This window comes from Anabrus simplex, chromosome 14 (assembly GCF_040414725.1).
Source record: "Anabrus simplex isolate iqAnaSimp1 chromosome 14, ASM4041472v1, whole genome shotgun sequence".
Lineage (NCBI taxonomy): Eukaryota > Metazoa > Arthropoda > Insecta > Orthoptera > Tettigoniidae > Anabrus > Anabrus simplex.
In genome coordinates, this window is record NC_090278.1 from 36,865,576 (window position 1) to 36,888,733 (window position 23,158).

The window sequence follows — 23,158 nt, forward strand, 5'->3', positions numbered from 1 at the left end:
GGACACGAACCAGCTAACAATAATGTCAGACCATGTAGACTTCAAGCCTTAATGATCATAGCTATCAGGCAGTCTTAGAAATAGTCTGTATTATTTTTGTCCAGCTGTATCCATTCTAGATGTCCTTAAAAGTATTTGAGATACAGTACTGTACACTCTGCCAATACAGCTTGATCACAACACACTCTTGAAAAAATCTTCAGTATCATAGAGCTCAGTGTAACAGCTCATAATACAACAATTTTTTAGAACTCTAAGAAGTTTGACTCTCAATACAACTGCAGTTAAAGTACACTATTAATAACCTAGTTTTCTAAAGATAGAAGTAAACATTCCTCACAAATTACTATGGACATACCTCTAGTGACTTTTGCTAAACAAGCATCTAATTCTAGTAAGGATAGGTGGGGTATGGAAGCCTCTAAAATTACATTAGAAATAAAATTTTGGTCCATTATTGTGGCCATAGGCCATATGTACCTTCTAATAACCAGTGCTAAGGACGTCGCCTTCGAAACTGACGTGTTAACAAACGGTGCCCGTCGAACCTTATCCCAACAAATGTTGTCGAACCTCTTCGTCGACTCTACGACACAGATGTCATGGCAGCCCGTCTTCATGACTGGGTGTAAAGATATCACTAGTTTAAATAAGGTATTACTAATTACCGACTGAATGTGAAGCTACCAACTACAATGATAACTGATATAAGTGCTCAGGTAAGAAAGCTAACAGGAGTGGAAGATATTTATAGCAAACAGATGGATAGCAGGAACTTACCATGTACTTATGCGTGGATAGAGTTCACATAAAAGAATGACATGGGTTCAAAGTTTTTAGCTGCAGTCTTCATCAGTAGACGATAGAATAAAAATAGTGATGATCGTCAACAAGTAAAACCTAATGTTAAGGCCAGGTGTTTCTCTAAGCCTTGGCACCAGTCCGATTTTGGAATCTCTAAGGGCAAGAGTTGGGGTAATGGGGAACATGTTTAAGAACTTTAACTGTGGTTTGATGGAGCGTGGTGTGAATGGAGTCAGCAAAGTCAATGTTACGGGTTTACCTGATCCTGCAGTGGCCACATATTAATTTGGCTAGTGTGTTTATAGTTAAGCCCATACAGAAAGATGGACAGAGTCTGTACTGAAGCTGGTAGATGATACTAGATGAAGTGGAGTCATGATGACCTTGTATGGGTGGTAAGACTTGCTGGTGATATTATTGGTTACTACCAGGGGAAATCAAAACATAAGTTACACTTCCAAGTTATGTCCGACTCGTTGGCTGATGGTCAGCGTACTGGCCTTCGGTTCAGAGGGTCCCGGGTTCGATTCCCGACTGGGTCGGGGATTTTAACTTTCATTGGTTAATTCCAATGGCCCGGGGGCTGGGTGTTAGTGCTGTCCCCAACATCCCTGCAACTCACACACCACACATAACACTATCCTCCACCACAATAAGACGCAGTTACCTACACATGGCAGATGCCGCCCACCCTCATCAGAGGGTCTGCCTTACAAGGGCTGCACTCGGCTAGAAATAGCCACACAAAATTAATTAACTTCCAAGTTATGACCATTTATGAAACCACCCACACATAGGCAACATGGCTATGACAACGTACAATGTAAGTTCACTTTCTTATGTAGTCCCCAAGAGACTAAACATTTCTTGGAACGGTCAACCAACTTTTAGATTCCGGATGCGTAGAAATCACCTCCAGTGCTATGTAACCACCCGGAGACAGCTGCTTTCACCTCCTCATCGTTTTGGAATTGTCGTCCACCGAGATCATTTTTCAGCTTACAGAACACATGATAATCACATGGCGCTAAGTCTGGACTGTATGGAGGATGTTGCCATACCTCCCACTTGAATCGCTGCATCAGTTCGGACATTTGGCGGGCCATGTGAGGTGTTGCGTTATCGTGCAACAAAATCATGTCGGCGTTCAATTTTCCCTGCCACTTTTCTTTAACTGCCTTATGCAACTGGTTCAATGTTTGACAATATGAAGCCGAGTTGATTGTCGTGCCTTTCGGCATAAATTCCACGTGCGCCACACCCTCCATGTCAAGGAACACTGTCGCCATTACCTTTCCTGTTGAAGGTTGGATCTTGGCCTTCTTTTGTAGTGGTGATGTGGTGTGCTCCCATTCCATTGATGTTCTCTTTGATTCGGGGGTGAAGTGGTGGACCCACGTTTCATACCCTGTCACTGTAGAAAATCGTTGCCCTCCACAGAATACCATTGCGAAAATGCCAGTGACGACGGGAAACACTGTCCCTTGTGAACATCGGTAAGCGGATGTGGGACCAACCTTTGACACAGTTTACGAAATCCAAGGTACTAGTGAACAATGGAGAACACACTGTCATACGAAGTGTTCAGCATGGTGGCAATTTCCTGCAGTGTTATGCACTGATTCCCACTAATGATCCCATCCACACGGTCAACATTTGCAAAGGTACTGGACGTTGCGGGCCTGCCTTCGCGATATTTGTCCGTGAGACCCGTGCATCCGGCATCAAATCACTTACACCACTTTACAATACCTGGGCGAGAAATTTCATGCTCACCATATACAGCAGTGATTTCATAATGAATGTCAGTGCAATTGAGCCGTTTAGTCCATGGAAATCTGATCGTTGCTCGCACCTCCAAATTGGAGTGAACATACAGTTGACGCGCCATTTCTCTGCACACACAACACAATAGGATACCGCACCAACCTTCCTATCAGATGTGTCAGCAGTTACTGTAGCTTGCTTCGCATTGGCCACAGTCATGACACATAGCATGCTCTCGCGGCGAGCTAGTGTAACTTACTTTCTTTGTTCACCCTCGTATTTATGTGTATTCTATCTACATGTACTTACATGGTAGTTTCTGTTCTCCATTGGTTTCCTATTCATGATACCAGAGTTCTGTGACTACAGATTATTGAGGATGGGAATATAACATGCTCCTAAAATATAGTAATCCACAAAGTTATGCCTATGATGATCTAAAAGCTAAGCTGAATTTACACTATGAATGGGATTTCTTCTTGCTTGCGAGTCTCGAGACTGGCAGCCAATATCTTAAGGAATCTCTTATCCTCTCTCGTTTTGAAGTTAATAGTGTTGTGCACTTCATGCATGTGTGCAAATCACAATGTGCTGCAGATTTCTCTTTTGAAGCACAGGACTCGAGCTGTATTAATAGATCACAGTCCCATTTCTTTTTATATAACGTATGGCTTTTAGTGCTGGGAGTGTCCGAAGACAAGTTTGGTTTGTCTGGTGAAAGCCTTCCTATTTGATGTCCATAGACGATCTGCGCATCCAAGTATGAGATAATGATAATGAAGTAGGGTGAGGATCAAACCCGCTGTTGCCACATAGCCTACTCCTGTCAAATAACACCAAGGAGTCTACTCAAGACCCCATCCATTGTACGGTTGAATCATCATCAACAGATTCACGTACCCTTACTTCATATAAACGATGCAGAGAGCTTTGGAATTGAATCTAGGCTTCTGATACGCAATCTAGTGATAAGAAATTGTATACCACTACTGCCCCAACATTCTAATGGTGAAGAATCACGTGAAAAGCTCGAGGTCTGAGGTCATAAAAAATAGAAAAGTTGTATTTACCAAGTAATGATCTTAGCTCCTGTTGAAGTAATCCCCTTGGCTATCTATACACAATTTCCAGCATTTCTGGAGGTCTTGGAAGCAAGCAGGGAAATTGTCAACTGCAATACTCGTAAGCTCATGTGTCACAGCCCATTGGATGCCTGCAATATCTTGATGAAGCTTTCCTTTCCATCACAGTTTCACTTACGGAAACAAAAAATCGCAAGGCGAGAGGTCAGGCGAATATGGTAGATGTGTGATGACAGTGATAGAATGTCTGGCCAGATACTTGGTAACAGATGAAGCTATTTTATTTGTACTTGATGTTGTGAGGTGATATTGTTGTAGTTAGCCTAGCAAGGAAAACTCCTCTCAGTACTGTTTCATTGCAGTATGGATGTAAAAATTTGCCAGTAAAGCTTGAAGATTTTCCAAAATATTTGTTGAGGAGTTTCCCTGCTGGTCCCTTTAGAACGTTGATCATGTCTCACATTTGTGTTGCTAGTGACTGAGTGAGTATTTCAAGTATTGAAAAGAGTGGACTCTCGTCAATTTGACTTGAGTAATACATCAATACGATGGTGAAGACTCATTCAACAGCACCCTACCTGGTACGTTAGAGGGGTTTTATGATGATGATGATGATGATTGCATCAATACGGATCTTGAAAATGAAGTTCATTACATGCGGTTCTATGCACGCGAGTGGTTTTCTTTCCTGTTATGAAAATGATCGAGAAGCGGCAATGTGTGGTTTTAACGGACTTTAGCTTCTGCAGCTCAATGCGGTAACTGTGTTGTGAACCTCTATTCCAAACATATAAAAAATGTACAGTACAAACATAAATAAACTAATACACGTCCCATCTCATTTTTCAGTGCTTTTTTGTTTTACTGAAAGGAGGGAATACATGTGCCTGTATGTAAAGTGTTGTTATAAAATACATAATCAGATTATGTTGGATTACAAAGGCTGTGAATATGGATTTTGCTTCGCCAGTCTTCATTCATGACAAGCACACCTTCCTGCAGAATATACCTGTCTCTCTCACACACTTTCACCAAATATCGCAGTGGTGGGGGACAGCTGGAGTGCTGGCCAAACAGTCATGCTCCTGGGGTGTGTTGGCCTGCAGGGAGCACAAGTCTTGGCCAACACTGAGATAAATTGATGCTTTAACCTGTCAGCGCGGGTGGAGTGCCAAACGGAGCTCGTCATGTAGTGAACATGGTGAAGTGACGAACACCCTCGCTCGGTACATGTGTGCATTGTACTGTGATCTAGCGGTTATGACCGAAGCTGTTCATATCTTAACTCATTTCTTCTTGAAGCAGAAGGTTTGAGCTCTCGAATGTTATACCTTAATCCCTATTTCAATAGTGTTTTGTTAACTGAAATTTGAGTCATATATCTCTGCCATTAGGGTCAACCACTGCATTTGTCTGCTCTCTAGTACCTACTATGCACCTTTTCTCTTAGAGAAGAACCAGACTATCAACATAATTATAAATTCTACCTATTCAGGGCTCTCTTGAGACTTCTTTTCCTGATCTTTTTCCTTATCACGCTCTGTTTTGCATTCCCTCTGTTGTGAGTGGAGATGACTTCTACAATCAAGTGCGGATTATCGAGTGTGGAAATAGAGGACGTTTCTGACAAAAGTGTGTTAGATTCGGATTGTGATTTGAGTGATGTGTATGACATTGCTGCATGCAAAGTCCTTCGTTCAGAACTGGATACAAGTGATAGTGTGCAGAACGGTAATGCACAAGTCATGGCTAATACATTTTGAAGGGAGAACGTGTCTAATTACGTGGGTCAAATAGAACAGTTCATAGGGAACGCAGGACCTCAGAAAGAGGGGATCTCTGCATTGAGGGATGTTTCAAGACGTTCCACACCAAACTCAACTATCAAGGTAAGAGAGCATTGCATTTTCTACAAGAATAGAGCTTTATAAATACACATGTGATAATATTATTGAAATCCGTAAGACAGTGCTGCTTTGAACAAAGTCTTGCCTGAATCTGAGAAAGTTTCAATGCCATGCTTAGAACTCCTCCTGTAGCACTGAGATGAGCAGGCATTTAAGTCCACTACACTAATAGATAAATTTCCTGTACAACAGTGTTCTATGTTGTAATGTTCCCAAGAACCAATACTTTAAATGGTTAAGTTCCTGTGTACTGGTACTTTATATGGTAGGGTCTCTACATAATGCTTTTTACTCCAAGACTGGCTTTCTCAAATATATTTAAGTATTACAGTATCTACACTTCATATTTATAAAATTTACTGACTACATCCTAAGGTTTTAGATACATGAAAATACTGTACATGCTAAAGTGTAACCAGCATAGAATAAAGTTATGGATAATCATGCATATAATATTATGAAAGCAGTAAATAATGAAGAAAATCAACTACAAGAGTTTAATTACATTTTAAATGCAGATAAATATGCAAAATCATCTTAGGAAGGTATAAGACTTGCAGGTTATACAGGGTGAATGAGGAAAACTGGACACATTTAAATAATTTAGAAGCGTAATAAATTAAATTATTTTCTCTATGGCTTTTTAGTGCCTAAAGAGATCAATAAGAAGTCTTTTCAGGTGCTTTCTTCAGAGATCATGTTTAGTTGTTGATACTCTGCACTGCGAATTGATATTTTACTACTTTGACACCAGGTAGTTTGGCATCCAAGTGTTATTTTATTTTGTGGTGGTGATTATTGTTTTAAGAGGAAGTACAACTTGGTATCCATCCTCTATAAACATTAATTCGAGGGGGAAAAAAGGAGAGATTTGATTCTCCAAAGAATGAAAGTATTGGCAAAACAAAGACAAGGCCCACAAAGGACATCAGAATGAAAGAATCCCTAGGCCTGGAAAACCTAATACCATTGGGGTCAGAAGAAAAAACAAACTGACCAAGGTAAGGCGGATACAAAAGATGAAAGCAAGGAGACTGGCTATTCCTTATTTGGCTATGCGCCATTCCTTAAGTTTAGAATATTACAGTTTAGAATTTTGGAAACATTATCAATTCTCGCAATGAATGTTTGATTGTGATGGCCTCGATAATATGCCTAAAATAGTACGAAGCATATTTTTAAAGTAAGTACCATTTTTAAATATGGATCTTCATTCAGAGCACATGCGCTAAGTATAGTACGTGCAACTTTTAGTGATACATCGACACGCTAGTACTGAATCAGTAGACCTCAGTTATCTTCAAGATTCGTATTGGCAACCTTTGAAACGCAAACTATGAATCGCTTATGCATCGCCGTGAGACATCTGGCGTACACATTACGTACACATTTCCATTTACTTAGGAACAACCTCCTGTATTTACAGGCTGCCACTAAGTACATGGTAAAACATATCAAATTTGTTGTTTACACAGCAAAGCCAAACTATAGAATTCATGCTAGGAACAAGATTCACATCGAGAAGGGTTATATAATATGTGCGTGACACAGTTGTTGGCTGATGATAATGAAGGTTTAGACAATTCATATCGATCGATCATACTATCGATTCAATTCAATTCAGATTTCATTTCCATTCAGTTGGCAGTATTACTGGAACCGAGAGTGCTCCCTCCTTACTCTTCAACCCCGTAACACCGGCTATAACTAAGAGTTGCGTGTACAATACGTACATCTTTAGGCTAACCACAAATGCCATTATGGAAACATTTGCCCGTATCTACATTTGTTTATGCATAATGAAAACGCCTCTGATAATTAATGGTCCCGCCGAGTGTAAAGTATGTGCTGTGATACGATTTTTAAATGGAAAAGGCGTAAAAGCCGTTGAAATTCATCGGCAGATTAGTGAAGTGAATGGAGAACACTCTATGAGCAAAGGAATGGTAAGAAAATGAGTCAGAGCATTTAAAGAAGGGCGTACTAATGTCCACGACGAGAAGCGTAGTGGGCAACCATCTGCCAGTACTGAAGACTAGGTGCAAAATGTTGATGCAAACATTTGAGAAAACAGATTTTGTCATTAAGTTATGAGTTGCCTGAAATTTCAAGGAATGTTCTTCATGAAATTGTGCCAGGATACTTAGATTATCAGAAGTTGTGCTCATGGAATCCAAAACAAATGGCTTGTCATGCTCACAAGGGGGATTCTTTTGCTTCATGACAATGTGCGATCTCACACGGCTAATTGAACCCGAGACCTCACTGCTTCATTTTGTTGGGAACAATTTGATCACCCTCCTTATAGTAGTGACCTAGTGTCTAGTGACTACCACTTATTCGTGCACCTGAAAAAAGTATTTAGGAAGTCAACACCACGACGACAAGGATGATGACCTAAAAAAAGCCGCGCGGCAGTGGCTGGCACATCAGGTGGCAGAATACAATGCAGATGGAATTCAGAAGCTGGTTTCATGATATAACAAGTGACTTAATGAGCCTGGAATTTATGTTGAGAAGTAGTTTAAGGTACAGGCTTGTCCGGCCCCGCGGTGTAGGGGGCAACGCGTCTGCCTCACCCAGCGGCCCCGGGTTCGATTCGCGGCTGGGTCAGAGGTTTTCAATTGTTCCCTGGCCTGGGGACTGGGGGTTTAAGTCATCCTTAACGTTCCTTTCCTCACATTCAACCCTTTACACTTTCGCAATTACAATTACACGCAGGTTCATAACATATGGTGCAAGTAGAGGCAAAAGATCTTTAGAGGTCGACGCCACAAACAAATAGCAAAAAAAAACGAGGTACAGGCTTACATGTAAAAGAAAAGATTTATTAAAAAAATTGCACTACTTTTTCTGTATCAAAACGGTTCTTACTTAAAAAACACACCTGGTATTTGTTGATGGAATTGATAATGTGCATAATATTAATTTATTATAATCATTATTATGAGCAATATTTGAAAATGACACATAGCTGAAATGTAAATGATGCTGTAGGAGCAAGGTATCAATCCTAAGTCAATCCAGCTTACACTCACGTACAGCAAAGTTGGTCTGAAAACAGACCGATGTAAAGACAGTTTCGTGTGGGAGCTGACTTCTTTCTTACACAATACCGCTGATTGCAACTGCAAACTCACTCTAATAGCTTTTATTCAATTTCATTTAGTACACTACCACCATTCTGGGAGAATACATATCCTAAATACTTCAAATGATCCATCTGTTTCAATTCCATACTCCCAGCCTGACATTCCGTCCTCTTGGGGGTATCTTCCTTCCCTACCGACATACCTTTAGTCTTGGAAAATACTAATTCAGGAAAATTCTGCAGTAGTGCTAGAACAAGTATGTGACTATAGTGAACAAACAAACATAAATATGGGTGAATGCTTCCGTAATGGCGTTTGTGGCTAGCCTGCGGATGTACATATTATACTTAGTGCACATGCTCTGAACGACAATCAAAGCACTGCAGTGGCCATATTTAAAAATGGTACTTGCTTTAAAAACATGCTTCGTACTACTTTAGGCATATTATCAAGCCCATCAGAATCAAGTAGTCATTGCGAGAATCGATAATGTTTCCAAAACTTTAACCTGTAATATTCTTGACTAAAACAGAATTGAGATAGACGATGGAACATCTAAATCAGATGGAATTATACAGACAATGCTGCAACAAGGTTTTCTTCACTTCTACAACCATTATTTTCTTCTCTTTTTCATTTCAGATTCCTAACTACACATTTATTATCAAAAGATAACATTACGTTCCTACTACACTTCAACTATGGTTTAAAGGACTTTCCCCCCTGTCCAAACAGAAACTATAAATCCACAAGAACTTTAGCACTAATTTCACATGTATACATTCAACTAACTATAAATATTCATCAAATTACAATGCAGTGTTAATGACAATAAGAACTAGTTCCTAGATGAGGAATAAAAGAAGACAACACTCAGAAAACTTTTTTATTAGTGCGCATTATTCTTAATAGATTGGAGTGTTAGCCTGCTTTCTTAAATGTCACCAAACATTTTACCAGTGTTGAACATATTTTAAACAATTTTAAATCACCTAATGTTTTATTGGGTGTGCTTTATGATGATATTGTGAGTTAAATTAATTTCTTAAAAAGTAAAATTCATCCAAATGATGTCACATTAAGTATTACAATTTTGATGAATATTTGAATTTAGTTTTATAATTGTGTACCAGTTAGAGGAAATTGACATAGTAGGTCTGATAATTGGAGCGAGGGGAACAATTTCCACTTTTGCTGCCAGTTTTTGGAAGCAGATGTCTTGCCAATTACAGCGTTTGTAGAGATTGCCATCATAGCCTTAAGGGGTTCATTGATAATTCTAAGAAACCATTGTTACAATTAGGTTACCATCAAAATTTCTCAAGAATATTTTTTTATCTTCTAAAAATGAATATAAAAGTATACTTTGTTGCAAGGCAGCCTCTACATGAGAGGAAGTATTTCATAAAATAAAATAATCACAAATAAAATATGTATTGATTGGGTGGACATTCTTTTCAACCTATTGTAACTGTTCATCAGTATGGACCAAACATGAAGATTATTTTATATTTGATATGATGAACAACGAATGGCCGAAAAATAACTACACTCTCAGGCACATGGTGACGTGGTTTGCGGTTCATGGGTTCCATCGCCGAATACGCACAACTAAAACTTTTCACTTACCGGATAACAAGTGCATTTGTGAGCTCTGTGAAAAAGAGTGTGGGAGATATCATCTGCTCTACTGCTCGAAAAGAACTAGATCTCTTGTGAACTACAATGAAGGAAATTTTTAAATTCTCTCTGTGCTTTTAAAATTGGCCATTGGCTGCAATAAATTTATTATTATTAAAAGCAATTTTGTACCTTTTAGAAAAGAATAGCTTGGGAATAAAATAATTATGTACAAATAATCAGCAAGTGAACAATACCCACTAGAAAAAACCTGAAAAGACTTTCTTAAAATAGAATGTCAATATGAAATGTTTTTATTTTAAAGAGCATGTGTGTGAATGTCCTGCTGTTTCAGTATAACAAAAGCATACTCATGTAGTTTGTAAGTACCTGTATTTCAGAAGAAGACTTCTTGTAGTGTGGAAGTGTGGCGTGCTCAGTGATTGGGATGAGGGCTGCTACCAGTGTGGAGCCTCGCCCGACTTAATACGGCATAACGAGACCATTCACATGACTACACAACAGCTGAATTTCAAATTGAACAAGCAAGGATATGACTTGGAGAGATTTCTTCTAAGATTAAGAAAAGGGACTAGTTTGGTATTCTGAAGGTTTTATAGTGAAATATATTATGTACTTCATGTTCGTAGACTAATACCCTCCTTTCTATGCCAGGAGGAAATTGTTGACAGGTATAAATCTCCACTAACTTTTGTGGAAGAAGAATAAAAACTTTAGAAATCCTCAATGGTGCATCCACTAATAAAAGATCAAGGTTTTGCAGGAAAATGCATATTTTCTGCTTATACTACACTAAATTGATATGGTTAATATTATAGTTGAAATATCAACATGCAAATACTTTTCTCTTTTTTTTTTTCCAACGTTTATAATCAGCAAGGAAGAGGTGACAAAAATTTGTTGTTTTACAATAATGATTCTGTAATTCTAATAGTTAGAAGGTTGGGGTCTAGTTGTTGGCATTGCTCAGTATTTCATATCCAATCTCTTTGGTATTCTAGTTTCTTTGTTTGTTTTTTTCTGTTTGCTTTATGTCGCACCGACACAGGTAGGTCTTATGGCGACAATGGGACAGGAAAGGCCTAGGAATGGGAAGGAAGCGGCCGTGGCCTTAATTAAGATACAGCCCCAGCATTTGTCTGGTGTGAAGATGGGAAATCACGGAAAACCATCTTCAGGGGTGCCGACAGTGGGGTTCGAACCCATGCGAGTTCACAGCTGTGCGCCCCTAACCGCACGGCCAACTCGTCCGATGGTATTCTAGTTCTAGGCAATGGTGAAGTGTTTGGAGTTAACAAAGATGATGCTGGTAGACAATTGTGTCTACTGTTCAGCTGGAGTCTGCAACTGCTTCCCTCCAAGAATCAACTTTCCTTTTCTGCCATTATGCCTATTATTCATGCTGATTTCTCTTGTGAGATTTTTTAATAATTTGTTTTATGTCGCACAGAGACTGATAGATCTTATGGTGATGACGGGATAAGAAAGTTCTAGGAGTGGGAAGGAAGCGGCCATGGCCTTAATTAAGGTTGCAGCCCCAGCATTTCTTGTGGGATATGTCTGATGCTCTGTGAAAAAAAGAGTTCTTTGGTTTTCTTCCTAAGAAGGACTTTTAACTGCTATGGTTTTCAGCAGGAAAAAAAAATGCATTTCTTTTAGGTGACATTGGATAAGCAAAAAAAAAAAAACCATTGTGATCAACATTTAAGTTACAAAAAATAAAGCTAGTGCAATATTAGTTTTTACAAAAAGAAAATTTGTTGCTTTCTATTATTATTGATTTCTTTCTTTACATTTTATGGCCTTCACTGGTCCACTTTAGTCAAATTTATAAAAAGGGGTTTTCAGTTTTCTGTCAGCCCAATACTTGTTCATACTCTTGGAACTTAATTTCCTTTCTTCGTCTGAAATCACCTGTTCCATTGTCGTTTGATTTTGGTTTGTTTGAGAGTTTCTTGATTTTGGCTGTTTTGTTAAATCTTCTGTTGTAATTTGTACTTCCTTCATTTCTCTCTTTATATCTGCAATCCATCTAATGTTGCTCTCACCGTTCCATAATTTTTCTATTATTCTCCTGATGAACCTGTTTTCTGGTGTCTTCAGTAGATGTCCAAAGAATGCAACTCTCTTACTATTTTTACAGCATTATGCCCATCTGTGGAGCGCGATAGAACTTATTTAGCTGATGCTGATTTTTTCTTCTCCCAAAGTCTCTTCATCTTGGCACATCATCATCATCATCATCATATTATTATTATTATTATTATTATTATTATTATTATTATTATTATTATTATTATTATTATTATTATTATTATTATTATTATTATTATTATTATTATTATTATTTAAATGATACATTAATAAGTAATGGAGAGGAAGAAGCATTTATGGAAAGAGAGAAACACATAACAGAATAAACATGACGATAGCCAGAAATAGAAGACAAGTACAAACATACAAATGCAAAAGGACAAGAACAATCTCCACATCTTCAAAAAGATAGGATCTCCTCGTCATTGATTTCAGTTCTCCATCCTTTTCTTCTCCAATAAACCGTTGTCTTAAAAGTACTCATACTATGAGAAAACTTTTCAGAGTGATCCTTCTAAAGAGGCCCAGTCATCAGAAGAATTTTGGAAATATGTTTTCCTGGAGAAAAATAGTAATATCAGGAAATGCTGCATCCTTGCTTGGGACCAACACTTTTGTGTGAATCTGAATTTTCATATTTGAAAATAATGAAGACAAAATTTAATGGATCTTCATTTGGAAAGTTTCTCAAGATTGGCCCTGTCACAGAATATGCCTCATTTTGAAAACTTTGTAGATGACATGAAATATACTGTCTCCTCATCAACATAGCAGCTGTCTTTATACATAAAATTAATCTTATTTTCCTTCATCTTCTCCCATTATCTCACTTCTTATCAGGCAGGGTAATGCATCAGTGTCCTCTGTTCTTTCACCTCTCCTCTTTCAATACTCTTGGCACATCAACAACTCTTCTTCTTCCTTCACTTTCTGTATCCATCTTTTCCATTCACTGTCCATTACAACTTTTGTTCTTGGAATTATTGTTTCTTCCATCCTTCTGACATACCATTTCAGCCTGTTTCTCCCTACTCTGTCCTGTAGTATCTCCATTCTCAACCTATTCCCTATCTCTGTGTTCTTTACATATTCCTTCCCTGATTTTTCTAGTATGCTGCGCAGAAACTCTGTTTCAATTTCCTGTATTTTGTATTATTCTCTGGCAGTTGTAAACCATGTTTCTGCGTTGTACAACTGGGGCAAAACAGATCCTGTGCAACACTTCTTTGCATTTTCTTGGTATTAAACATAATTTGTTATCTTAAAACATTTTATTTGAAGAACCCAGTCAGTATTTTGTATTGGTTAAAATGCATGAATAAATATATTTTGATATTGTATGCAGACTTCTTAAAAATTTTGGGGTAGGCCTATTGATAGCGGGGGTAAATAGATGTAGTATTTTGCAGCTGGTTTAAATGTGTAAATTGGTAGATTACACCATAAAAGAAGCTAGTCTGGTCTGATCTAAATCAAGGCTTTCGTCTTAATGCATCTTCTGCAGTTGTTATCATTACAAGATCATCCCGATAGGGTCTCACTCTGTCTCAAAACATAACACATTGGAATACTTTCCAATCTGTACTAGAAAAGCCATCATGCCTTTGTACCCTACCTTTTTAACCATGCTCCTTCATACTTTTATGGTAAATTTAAAACAATTCTGTGAGTTATATTTGGAACAATGGTGTATGAGTCCATCTTACTCACTGCTACTAGGAAGAAATGTCATGATTTTCCATCTAGGTAATAGTACTAAGAAAGTAAATCAGTGTAGACATGGATGGGAAAGAGAATGAGTGACAAAAGAGGACACACAAAAAAAAAAAAAAAAGAGAGAAGAGCTTCATAAATAATTGGAATTACAGAAAAATAAGGAAGTGAAAAATAAAATAAAAATAACTGGCAAGGTGAAGGTTTGAAAGATTGGCAAGTCTGTTTATATCATTAGGATGTTTATCAATTTTGAGTGCTTCCTTTATTAGGTCAAGTATTGTATTTACTGGAAGCAAGTGTAAATCTCTTAATGAATTGAATTATGTAGTATTTTTTAAAATATATAAATGGTGAGAAAAATGGAGTGAAAAGAGTGATTTCACATTAAATACTTCTTAAATTCAACTCAAGTGGCATTAGACTTTACTGCTCCCCAAATCCAAGACTCATCCCGTTTATGTTAAGACGACTAGATCTCTCTTCTACTATGTTATTTGAATGGTAAATGAAGCTGTCTATTTAAAGTTCCTCTTTTTTTTATGAATTTAAAATTTTAGGTATACTCTAGGAATTAAGCTTGTGCAACTATTATGTGAATGATCAGAGTTTATATCAAGTTATGCCGTGTTAAGTGGAGCCAAAGGAGGTGTGAAGGAAGAGTGACGGAGGAAGACATTAGTCTAGCTACTGTCTCTAGTTCTAGTGGCTAGTGAGGGAGTCTAGACTAGCCAAGGAACTGCGTCGTGACAGGCCGAGCGAGGGGGGACCACTAACCAATGAGGTGGTCCCAAACAGCTTGTACCAGCCAATCACAATGTTGGACAGGTTCAGGTCATCCAACATGATCTGTGCCACGCCCATGAACACCTTCTTGCCTTCGATGCGACCGTAATCACCCCACACCGTCACCTGTAAATATAGAAAAAACAAAACAGTTGGTTAATTAACAGAGTATAAAAAAGAGAATAGAACAAGCTATTATTATTATTATTATTATTATTATTATTATTATTATTATTACTATTATTATTATTATTATTATTATTATATCTCATATCTCATATCTCATGTATATACTGTGAGACTATTTGAAAGACCGTACATTGTTATACGACACGGAAGACGGTCAGAGAAGAAAACGGCTCACAGCTGGTGCAGTGCAAGGCTCAATTCTCGGACCACACCTTTGGAAAATCATGTATGATGATTTGTTATGGCTGGAGATGCCAGAAGATGTAAAACTTGTGGGTTATGCTGAGGATGTGGCTGCTGTGATAGTAACCCGTAACCTAGAGCTGGCTCAATTTAAATTGAATCAGGTGATGCGACGTGTCAAGAATGGATGATAAATCACAAGTTAGAACTCGCAGATCACAAAACGGAAATTGTCCTCCTGACGAGGAAAAGGATTAATACTGTTGTACCGATGCAGATCGGACAGATAGCCATCGAAACAACTAGGAGCACAAAATATCTTGGTGTAATGCTTGATACTAAGCTTACATATTGGGACCACATCCAACGGGTAACAGATAAGGCAGCAAAAACCATGACTGCACTTAGTAGACTCATGGGAAATATCAAGGGACCGATATCTAGTAAAAGGCGGCTTCTCATGTTGATTGTTCAATCGATACTGCTATACGGTTCGGAAATTTGGGCTGAATCGTTAAAAATTGTGAAATATCGGACAAGAATTGCGGCTGTACAACGGAGAGCAGCTTTACGAATTGCTTGCGCATTACATAAAATCAGCTTCATGGTCCGTATCGCACTTCAATAGATTCACAATTAAGTATTTATTTATTTTCCACCTAATCGATACAATGATTGCTTAAGGCAATTTTTAATGGTCAAAAGTGGTACACGTTTCGTATATTATCAACATCTTCAGCCACATAACACTGTTTAGATGAAAAATATATAAAATTGACAAAGTAATGCTTTAGAGGAAGTGTCCTTAAAATTAACATAAGATTGACAAGATTAAAACAAACAAATAACTTAATTGTGAATGAATTGCTTGCGCATATCGCACAGTATCAGAACCCGCGATTCTAGTAGTAGCAGCAGTAGCTCCCATTGACTTGTTGGCCTTCGAAAGACAAGAAATTTGGCTCACACAAGAAGAGCTAGGAAGGAAAAGGGCAAAGGCTTTGGCTCTTAGTCGCAGAATGCAACGATGGCAAACAAGATGGGAAGATGATTCTAGAGGGAAATGGACGAAAAGACTGATACCTTCTCTGGGCGTATGGGTTGCCCGAAATCATGGTGAAGTGAACTATTATCTCACACAGTTCTTGACAGGTCATGGATACTTCCGAAAATTTCTTCATAGGCTAGGGCTAGCAACTCGTCCGGTATGCACATACTGCGGTGATATCGATGACGTATCACATACTTTCTTTGTGTGTGTTCAATGGCTGCCACAAAGAAGATGCTTAGAAGTTATGCACGGAGAATTGACGCCAGAAGGGATCGTGTCAGTAATGCTACGAAGTCGAGAATCTTGGGACCAGGTGGCAGTCTATGTAGAAAATATTCTGCGTCAGAATAAGAAGGACCTGGACGATTACGAAAGATAGTAAAGCAGAAGAAGGAAGATGAAGCACAAGATGCATTAAGCACGACATCCGCCCTGAAGTAATGCGAGAGCGGTTTCCGGGGCGGAGATAAACGTCGTGGGAAAAGGGAGTGTGGTTTTTAGTGGGTAAGAATCTCCACACACTTGTTGAGTGCGGACCCTCACAAGCGTCTTATGAAAGATTTTCCACACTCCCTCACAAAAAAAAAAAAATTATTATTATTATTATTATTATTATTATTATTATTATTATTATTATTGACAGCCTTGGTAGCGATAAGATCAGTCAGTTTGTGCGTGCAATGATCGAAGATTTTGTTGGTAATCACCCGTATATTGACATGGAAAGCGAGTATAAGTAATATTTAATATACGTGCTTTCAATATTTAATAGGATAAACTACGGTAGTGGGTGTAAAGTTTAAGATATTGATATTGTGTGTTAGTGAAATTGCAATTTTAGGTTAACTAGTTTTGTCATAGAAAATAACAGAGAATAGATATTTCTCTGCGACCTGAGTCACGGCCAGCTGGACTCCCTATACGGCACAATGTCGGGGGCTGGAATCCAGGGTGACTCTGTGGATTTGAATCCAGAATCTATGGAACATGGCCACAATATCACGGATGTGGAGCACACGCATGATACATGCAATAGTAGTATTGAGCAGAATGCGAAAACGAATTTGAGGCTTGATATTACTCAACAGATTATGGAGGATATGTTAAAAGAGGAAGAACAACTGGAAATCGCCAGGGGCCTGTTGAAAAGTATTCTTGCAATTCAGCAGAAAAATATGAAGATGGAAATTCAGCAAGGTTTAAAGAAATTGGAGGAAGTCCTAGATGCGGGATCTATGCATAGAAAAGCTTGGAAAGCAACTAGAGCATTAATGCTAAAGGATTTGCCCGTTCAAGGGAAAGTAGAACAGAGCACCACAAACAGAAACGTAGAACAGGATAACTGGGAAACAGCGTTATCCAAGAAGAAGAAGAAGAGGGAACAAAGGCAGAAGAAGGCAGATGAAGATGAAGGTACTCAACCTGAACCAGTACCGGTATCTGAAATTGTTAAAAAGAACGAGCAACGGAAACGTTCAACTATAAGAAGCCGCCCTGAAGCCGTACTTATTAAACCGATGAATGGCAAGACTTTTGCAGATGTTGTGAAGGATATCCGCAGTAAGGTGGAGCCAGAAGATAGTGGCGCTGGTATTAGATCGATCAGGAAAACTGTATCTGGAGCGGTTCTTCTTGAATTTAATAAGGCCACGGAAAAGGAGAATAGAGAAAATTTAATTTTAATAGAGCACTTAATGGTGCTCTTGGTCACGATGGCGAAGTAAAGGTTTTGACACCTAGAACTACATTGGAAATTCGGGATATGGACTGTACCATCACTATTTCCGAAGTAGAGGAGGCTGTAAGATGAGAATTAGAAAATCCTAATCAAGAATTGAAGGTCTCAATCACAAATTCGAACAGCAGGGGACAAAAGATCGCCATTGTGGAGATAGAAGATAGCGAGGCACGAAAGCTGTTAGACATAGGCAAAATTAAAGTAGGCTGGCTATACTGCGGAGTAAGACGGTGGGCCGTAGTTCCTCGGTGCTTTAGATGTCTGTCATATGGGCATCAAGCACGGAACTGTTGGATTGGACAGAAGTAAACTCTGCTTTAAGTGCGAGGAAGCTGGTCACAAGGCAGTAGGATGCAAAACAAGTCCACGATGCATAATTTGCACAGATATAGGCGTTGAAGAGTCAAAACGACATCATGCTCTTGGCTCAGGAAAGTGTATTGTGTTTCGTGAAGCACTAGAAAAGGCCAAAGAGCAGTGGTGAATGGTACAGATCCTTCAAGCCAATATACACAGGAGTCTAACTGCCAATGATCTATTGACGCAGATGACCTATGAGATAGGAGCAGACATCTTGATTCTTAGTGAACAATATCAAGACAGAGATCAACCAGGCTGGTTTTCAGACAATCTAGGGACAGCTGCGATATGGGTGACAGACCTTGGCAAATATTCAGTTATAAATCAAGGATGCGGGGATGGGTTTGTCTGGGTCCAAGTTGAGAAGGTAATTTTTGTCAGCTGTTATTTTACCCCGAATGAGGCTATTTCTGACTTCCAGACAAAACTAGATGAGCTTGAAGATACTCTGCAAGGGATGAACACTACTAACCTAGTTGTTGCTGGTGATTTTAATGCTCAAGCAGTTGAATGGAACATGTCTCAAACAGATTCTAGAGGGAGACGTACAATGGAGATGGCCGCCAGATTGGGATTAACGGTTATCAATGTTGGTAATGTGACAACCTTTCGGCGACCAGGATGTCAGGGAACTATACCAGACGTAACCTTCGCTTCTGAAAACATTGCGTCTAGGACAACTGAATGGCGAGTAATTGAAGAATATACTGGAAGCGATCACCAGTATATCACTTTTCGTGTACTTCAAGAGACTCTGCATCCAAGGATTATCACGCGCAAGCCAGAAAGATGGAACATAGCTACTATGGATAGAGAAAAATTTCATGAAGTAATACTAAATGGAATGGACTCTATGCCGGATACATGTCACGGAGGCAATAGAAGCATAATTGCTAATAAATGCGTGGAACACACCATGAGACTCCTTCAGCAAGCATGTGACGCATCAATGACCAGAATCAAACAACGGAGAGGCAAGCATCCAGCATATTGGTGGAATGAAGAAATTGCTGAGTTGAGGAAACAATGTCTGCGACTCAGACGAAGGACACAAAGAGCACGACATAACGATGAAGCTCTCTCAGTAGAGTATAAGACTATGAAGAAAAGACTGCGAAATACAATTAAAAAGAGTAAAGCCGACAAGTGGTGGGAAATGTCTAAGGAAGTGGATGAAAATCCATGGGGATTAGGGTATAAAATCGTTATGAAGAAATTTGGGATGCTGTCAAGCCCTATCATGGATCCACGCACAATGGAAGAAATAGTACACACACTATTCCCTGATCATGCAGAGAGGATTGATGATGAGGCTGAGAAAGAACTAGTTAATGTACCACCTTTTACAACTGAAGAACTGATAACAGCATTTAATTCCCTTAGAAATAAGAAAGCCCCTGGACCAGATGATATTCCAGCAGAAGTACTAAAGGTGGCAGTCGAATTATGTCCTCAATTGCTGTTGAGAATGTATAACCATTGTTTGAAAGCGGGAATTTTTGGCTTTCGTTGGAAGATAGCTAGACTGGTTCTGATCAGTAAAGGGAAAACTGGGGGTTACAGACCTCTATGTATGCTGGACACTGCTGGGAAAGGTTTAGAGAAGCTATTACAACCGAGAATACTAGCAGCAGTCCGATTAGCTGGCGACCTATCTGACCAACAACATGGATTTCGCAGAGGTCACTTAACTCTAGATGCTGTGAAAGAAGTGGTGAAGACAGCAGAACGAGCTCAAATGGGTAATCATTACTCTAGAAAGCTGACGCTTCTTGTGACTCTAGATGTTAAAAATGCTTTCAACTCGGCAAGATGGAGTGATATTTTGGAAGCTCTAAAAGAAACTTTCAAGCTACCAGAATATCTCATGTATATACTGCAAGACTATTTGAAAGACCGTACATTGTTATACGACACGGAAGATTGTTAGAGAAGAAAACGGCTCACAGCTGGTGCAGCGCAAGGCTCAATTCTCGGACCACACCTTTGGAATATCATGTATGATGGTTTGTTACGGCTGGAGATGCCAGAAGATGTAAAACTTGTGGGTTATGCTGATGATGTGGCTGCTGTGATAGTAACTCGTAACCTAGAGTAGGCTCAATTTAAATTGAATTAGGTGATGCGTCGTGTCAAAGAATGGATGATAAATCACAAGTTAGAACTCGCAGATCATAAAATGGAAATTATCCTCCTGACGAGGAAAAGGATTAATACTGTTGTACCGATGCAGATCGGGCAGATAGCCATCGAAACAACTAGGAGCACAAAATATCTTGGTGTAACGCTTGATACTAAGCTTACATATTGGGACCACATCCAACGGGTAACAGATAAGGCAGCAAAAACCATGACTGCACTTAGTAGACTCATGGGAAATATCAAGGGGCCGAAATCTAGTAAAAGGCGCCTTCTCATGTCGACTGTTCAATCGATACTGCTATACAGTTCGGAAATTTGGGCTGAATCGTTAAAAATTGCGAAATATCGGAAAAGAATTGCGGCTGTACAACGGAGAGCAGCTTTACAAATTGCTTGCGCATATCATACAGTATCAGAACCTTCGATTCCAGTAGTAGCAGCAGTAGCTCCTATTGACTCGTTGGCCTTCGAAAGACAAGAAATTTGGCTCACACAAGAAGAGCTAGGAAGGAAAAGGGCAAAGGCTTTGGCTCTTAGTCGCAGAATGAAACGATGGCAAACAAGATGGGAAGATGATTTTAGAGGAAAATGGACTAAAAGATTGATACCTTCTCTGGGCGTATGGGTTGGCCGAAACCATGGTGAGGTGAACTATTATCTCACACAGTTCTTGACAGGTCATGGATACTTCCGAAAATTTCTTTATAGACTAGGGCTAGCAACTAGTCCGGCGTGCATATACTGCGGTGATATCGATGACGTATTACATACTTTCTTTGTGTGTGTTCATTGGCTGCCGCAAAGAAGATGCTTAGAAGTTATGCAGGGAGAAATGACGCCAGAAGGGATTGTGTCAGTAATGCTACGAAGTCAAGAATCTTGGGACCAGGTGGCAGTTTACGTAGAAAATATTCTGCGTCAGAAGAAGAAGGACCTGGACGATTACGACAGATAGTAAAGCAGAAGAAGGAAGATGAAACACAAGATGCATTAAGCACGACATCCGTCCTGAAGTAATGCGAGAGCGGTTATCGGGGCGGAGATAAACGTCGTGGGAAAAGGGAGTGTGGTTTTTAGTGGGTAAGAATCTCCACACACTTGTTGAGTGTGGACCTCACAAGCGTCTTATGAAAGATTTTCCACACTCCCTCGCAAAAAAAATAAATATTATTATTATTATTATTATTATTATTATTATTATTATTATTATTATTATTATTATTATTATTATTATTATTATTATTATTATTATTGCATTTGCCAAAACAAAGAATTATTTTAGCCTTGATTTCTTCACCATTGGTTCTACTGCTTTTTAGAACACAATAATTTTAAACTTTTTATCCTGTTTTTCATTGCATGCAGTAAGTATTTTACAAGTAGTTTTAAATATGTCTGGGTGTGTTTTCTCTCTTCCTATTTCAATAAGGTGAACTAAGGACCGTGATATTCAACTGAATTGCTACGATATGATACAATGTTAATTTTTTGCCTGTGTTCAATATATTAGTTGTTTTAAGATCTTCGCTAATTGGCTGATGATGACACTTGAAATGTGTTGAAACCGGTCCCAATAAACAGGTTGTAACTACTTTTTAGTTCAACTTACTACGGAGTATTGAAAGGTGGATCCTTCCCTATAATATTGTACATCTTCTTATTTCTCTATTCAATACGGAACAATTATGAAGTTTTTAACTTTAAATATTCAACTTTTTCGCTGCGAGTGGGCTTTGATGTTTGCCCAGTACATGCCCATTCTCTGGCTGTGTTGCTCCTTCCTCTCCTTCGCCTAGAGGGCACCTGTCTTCTTACGGGGCTGATTGTCCTGGAACCTCGTTTTCTATCTCAGAATACTTCTGAGTGTTGAACCATCTCTGACGTCACTTTCAACTATTCCTAGTTCCTGAAGATCTTTAGCCACTTATGTTAACAACGGGGTCTTAATCTTTCTCTTCTGACAGTAAGAGAGAATATGACTGGTCACCCTGGCAGATTTCATCCTTGATATGTGCCCATAGAATTTTCAGACGTCTCTTCCTGGCCATGTCCGTGATTTTTTCTGTGTAGCTATATAGCTCCTGATTGTGTGACCTCCTGCATTCACCCTGTATTTTGACTAGCCCTATTATCTTTCTGAGAATCCTCCTTGCTTTGATCTCTAGTTTTTCAGCTAGACCGTTCCTGTTAAGGATCAGACACTCGGAGGCATACGGGGCTTCTGGGCAGATGACAGCATGGTAGTGTCTAAGTTTGGTGTTGTAGTACGTGTTCTTGGTCAGATGGTATGCCAGCTCTAGCTTATTAATTTAGGTTGTTAAGGCTACCCGTTCCGACAGATTAAGTTCAAGCCATTCTCCTAAGTACTTGAACTTACTGACTTTCTCAATTACGCCCTGTTCCAACTGTAATTCTCTGGGGCTCTCGCTGATGTTGCTGAAATATTTGGTCTTCTCTAGCGACACTTGCAATCCCACCTTGGCTGCCTGGTGTCTGAGTATATTATGCTGCATTACTACTACTTCTATTGAACTTGCCCGAAGTGCGAAGTCATCTGCAAAAAGTCAGACAATCTGTAATGAGACCTAGGTAAATCCCTTCAGAATGTT

The 23,158-nt window shown here is 39.0% G+C and overlaps 1 protein-coding gene across 1 annotated transcript in view; it reads right to left on the reverse strand.

Moving 5' to 3' along the window:
• Rim (Rab3 interacting molecule) overlaps positions 1–23,158 on the reverse strand; it is a 738,199-nt gene that overhangs the window by 50,317 nt on the left and 664,724 nt on the right. Inside the window, exon 23 of the mRNA XM_068230365.1 lies at positions 14,878–15,012. Within this exon, the coding sequence (XP_068086466.1) occupies positions 14,878–15,012 (135 nt within the window). The remainder of the gene's footprint in view (positions 1–14,877; positions 15,013–23,158) is intronic.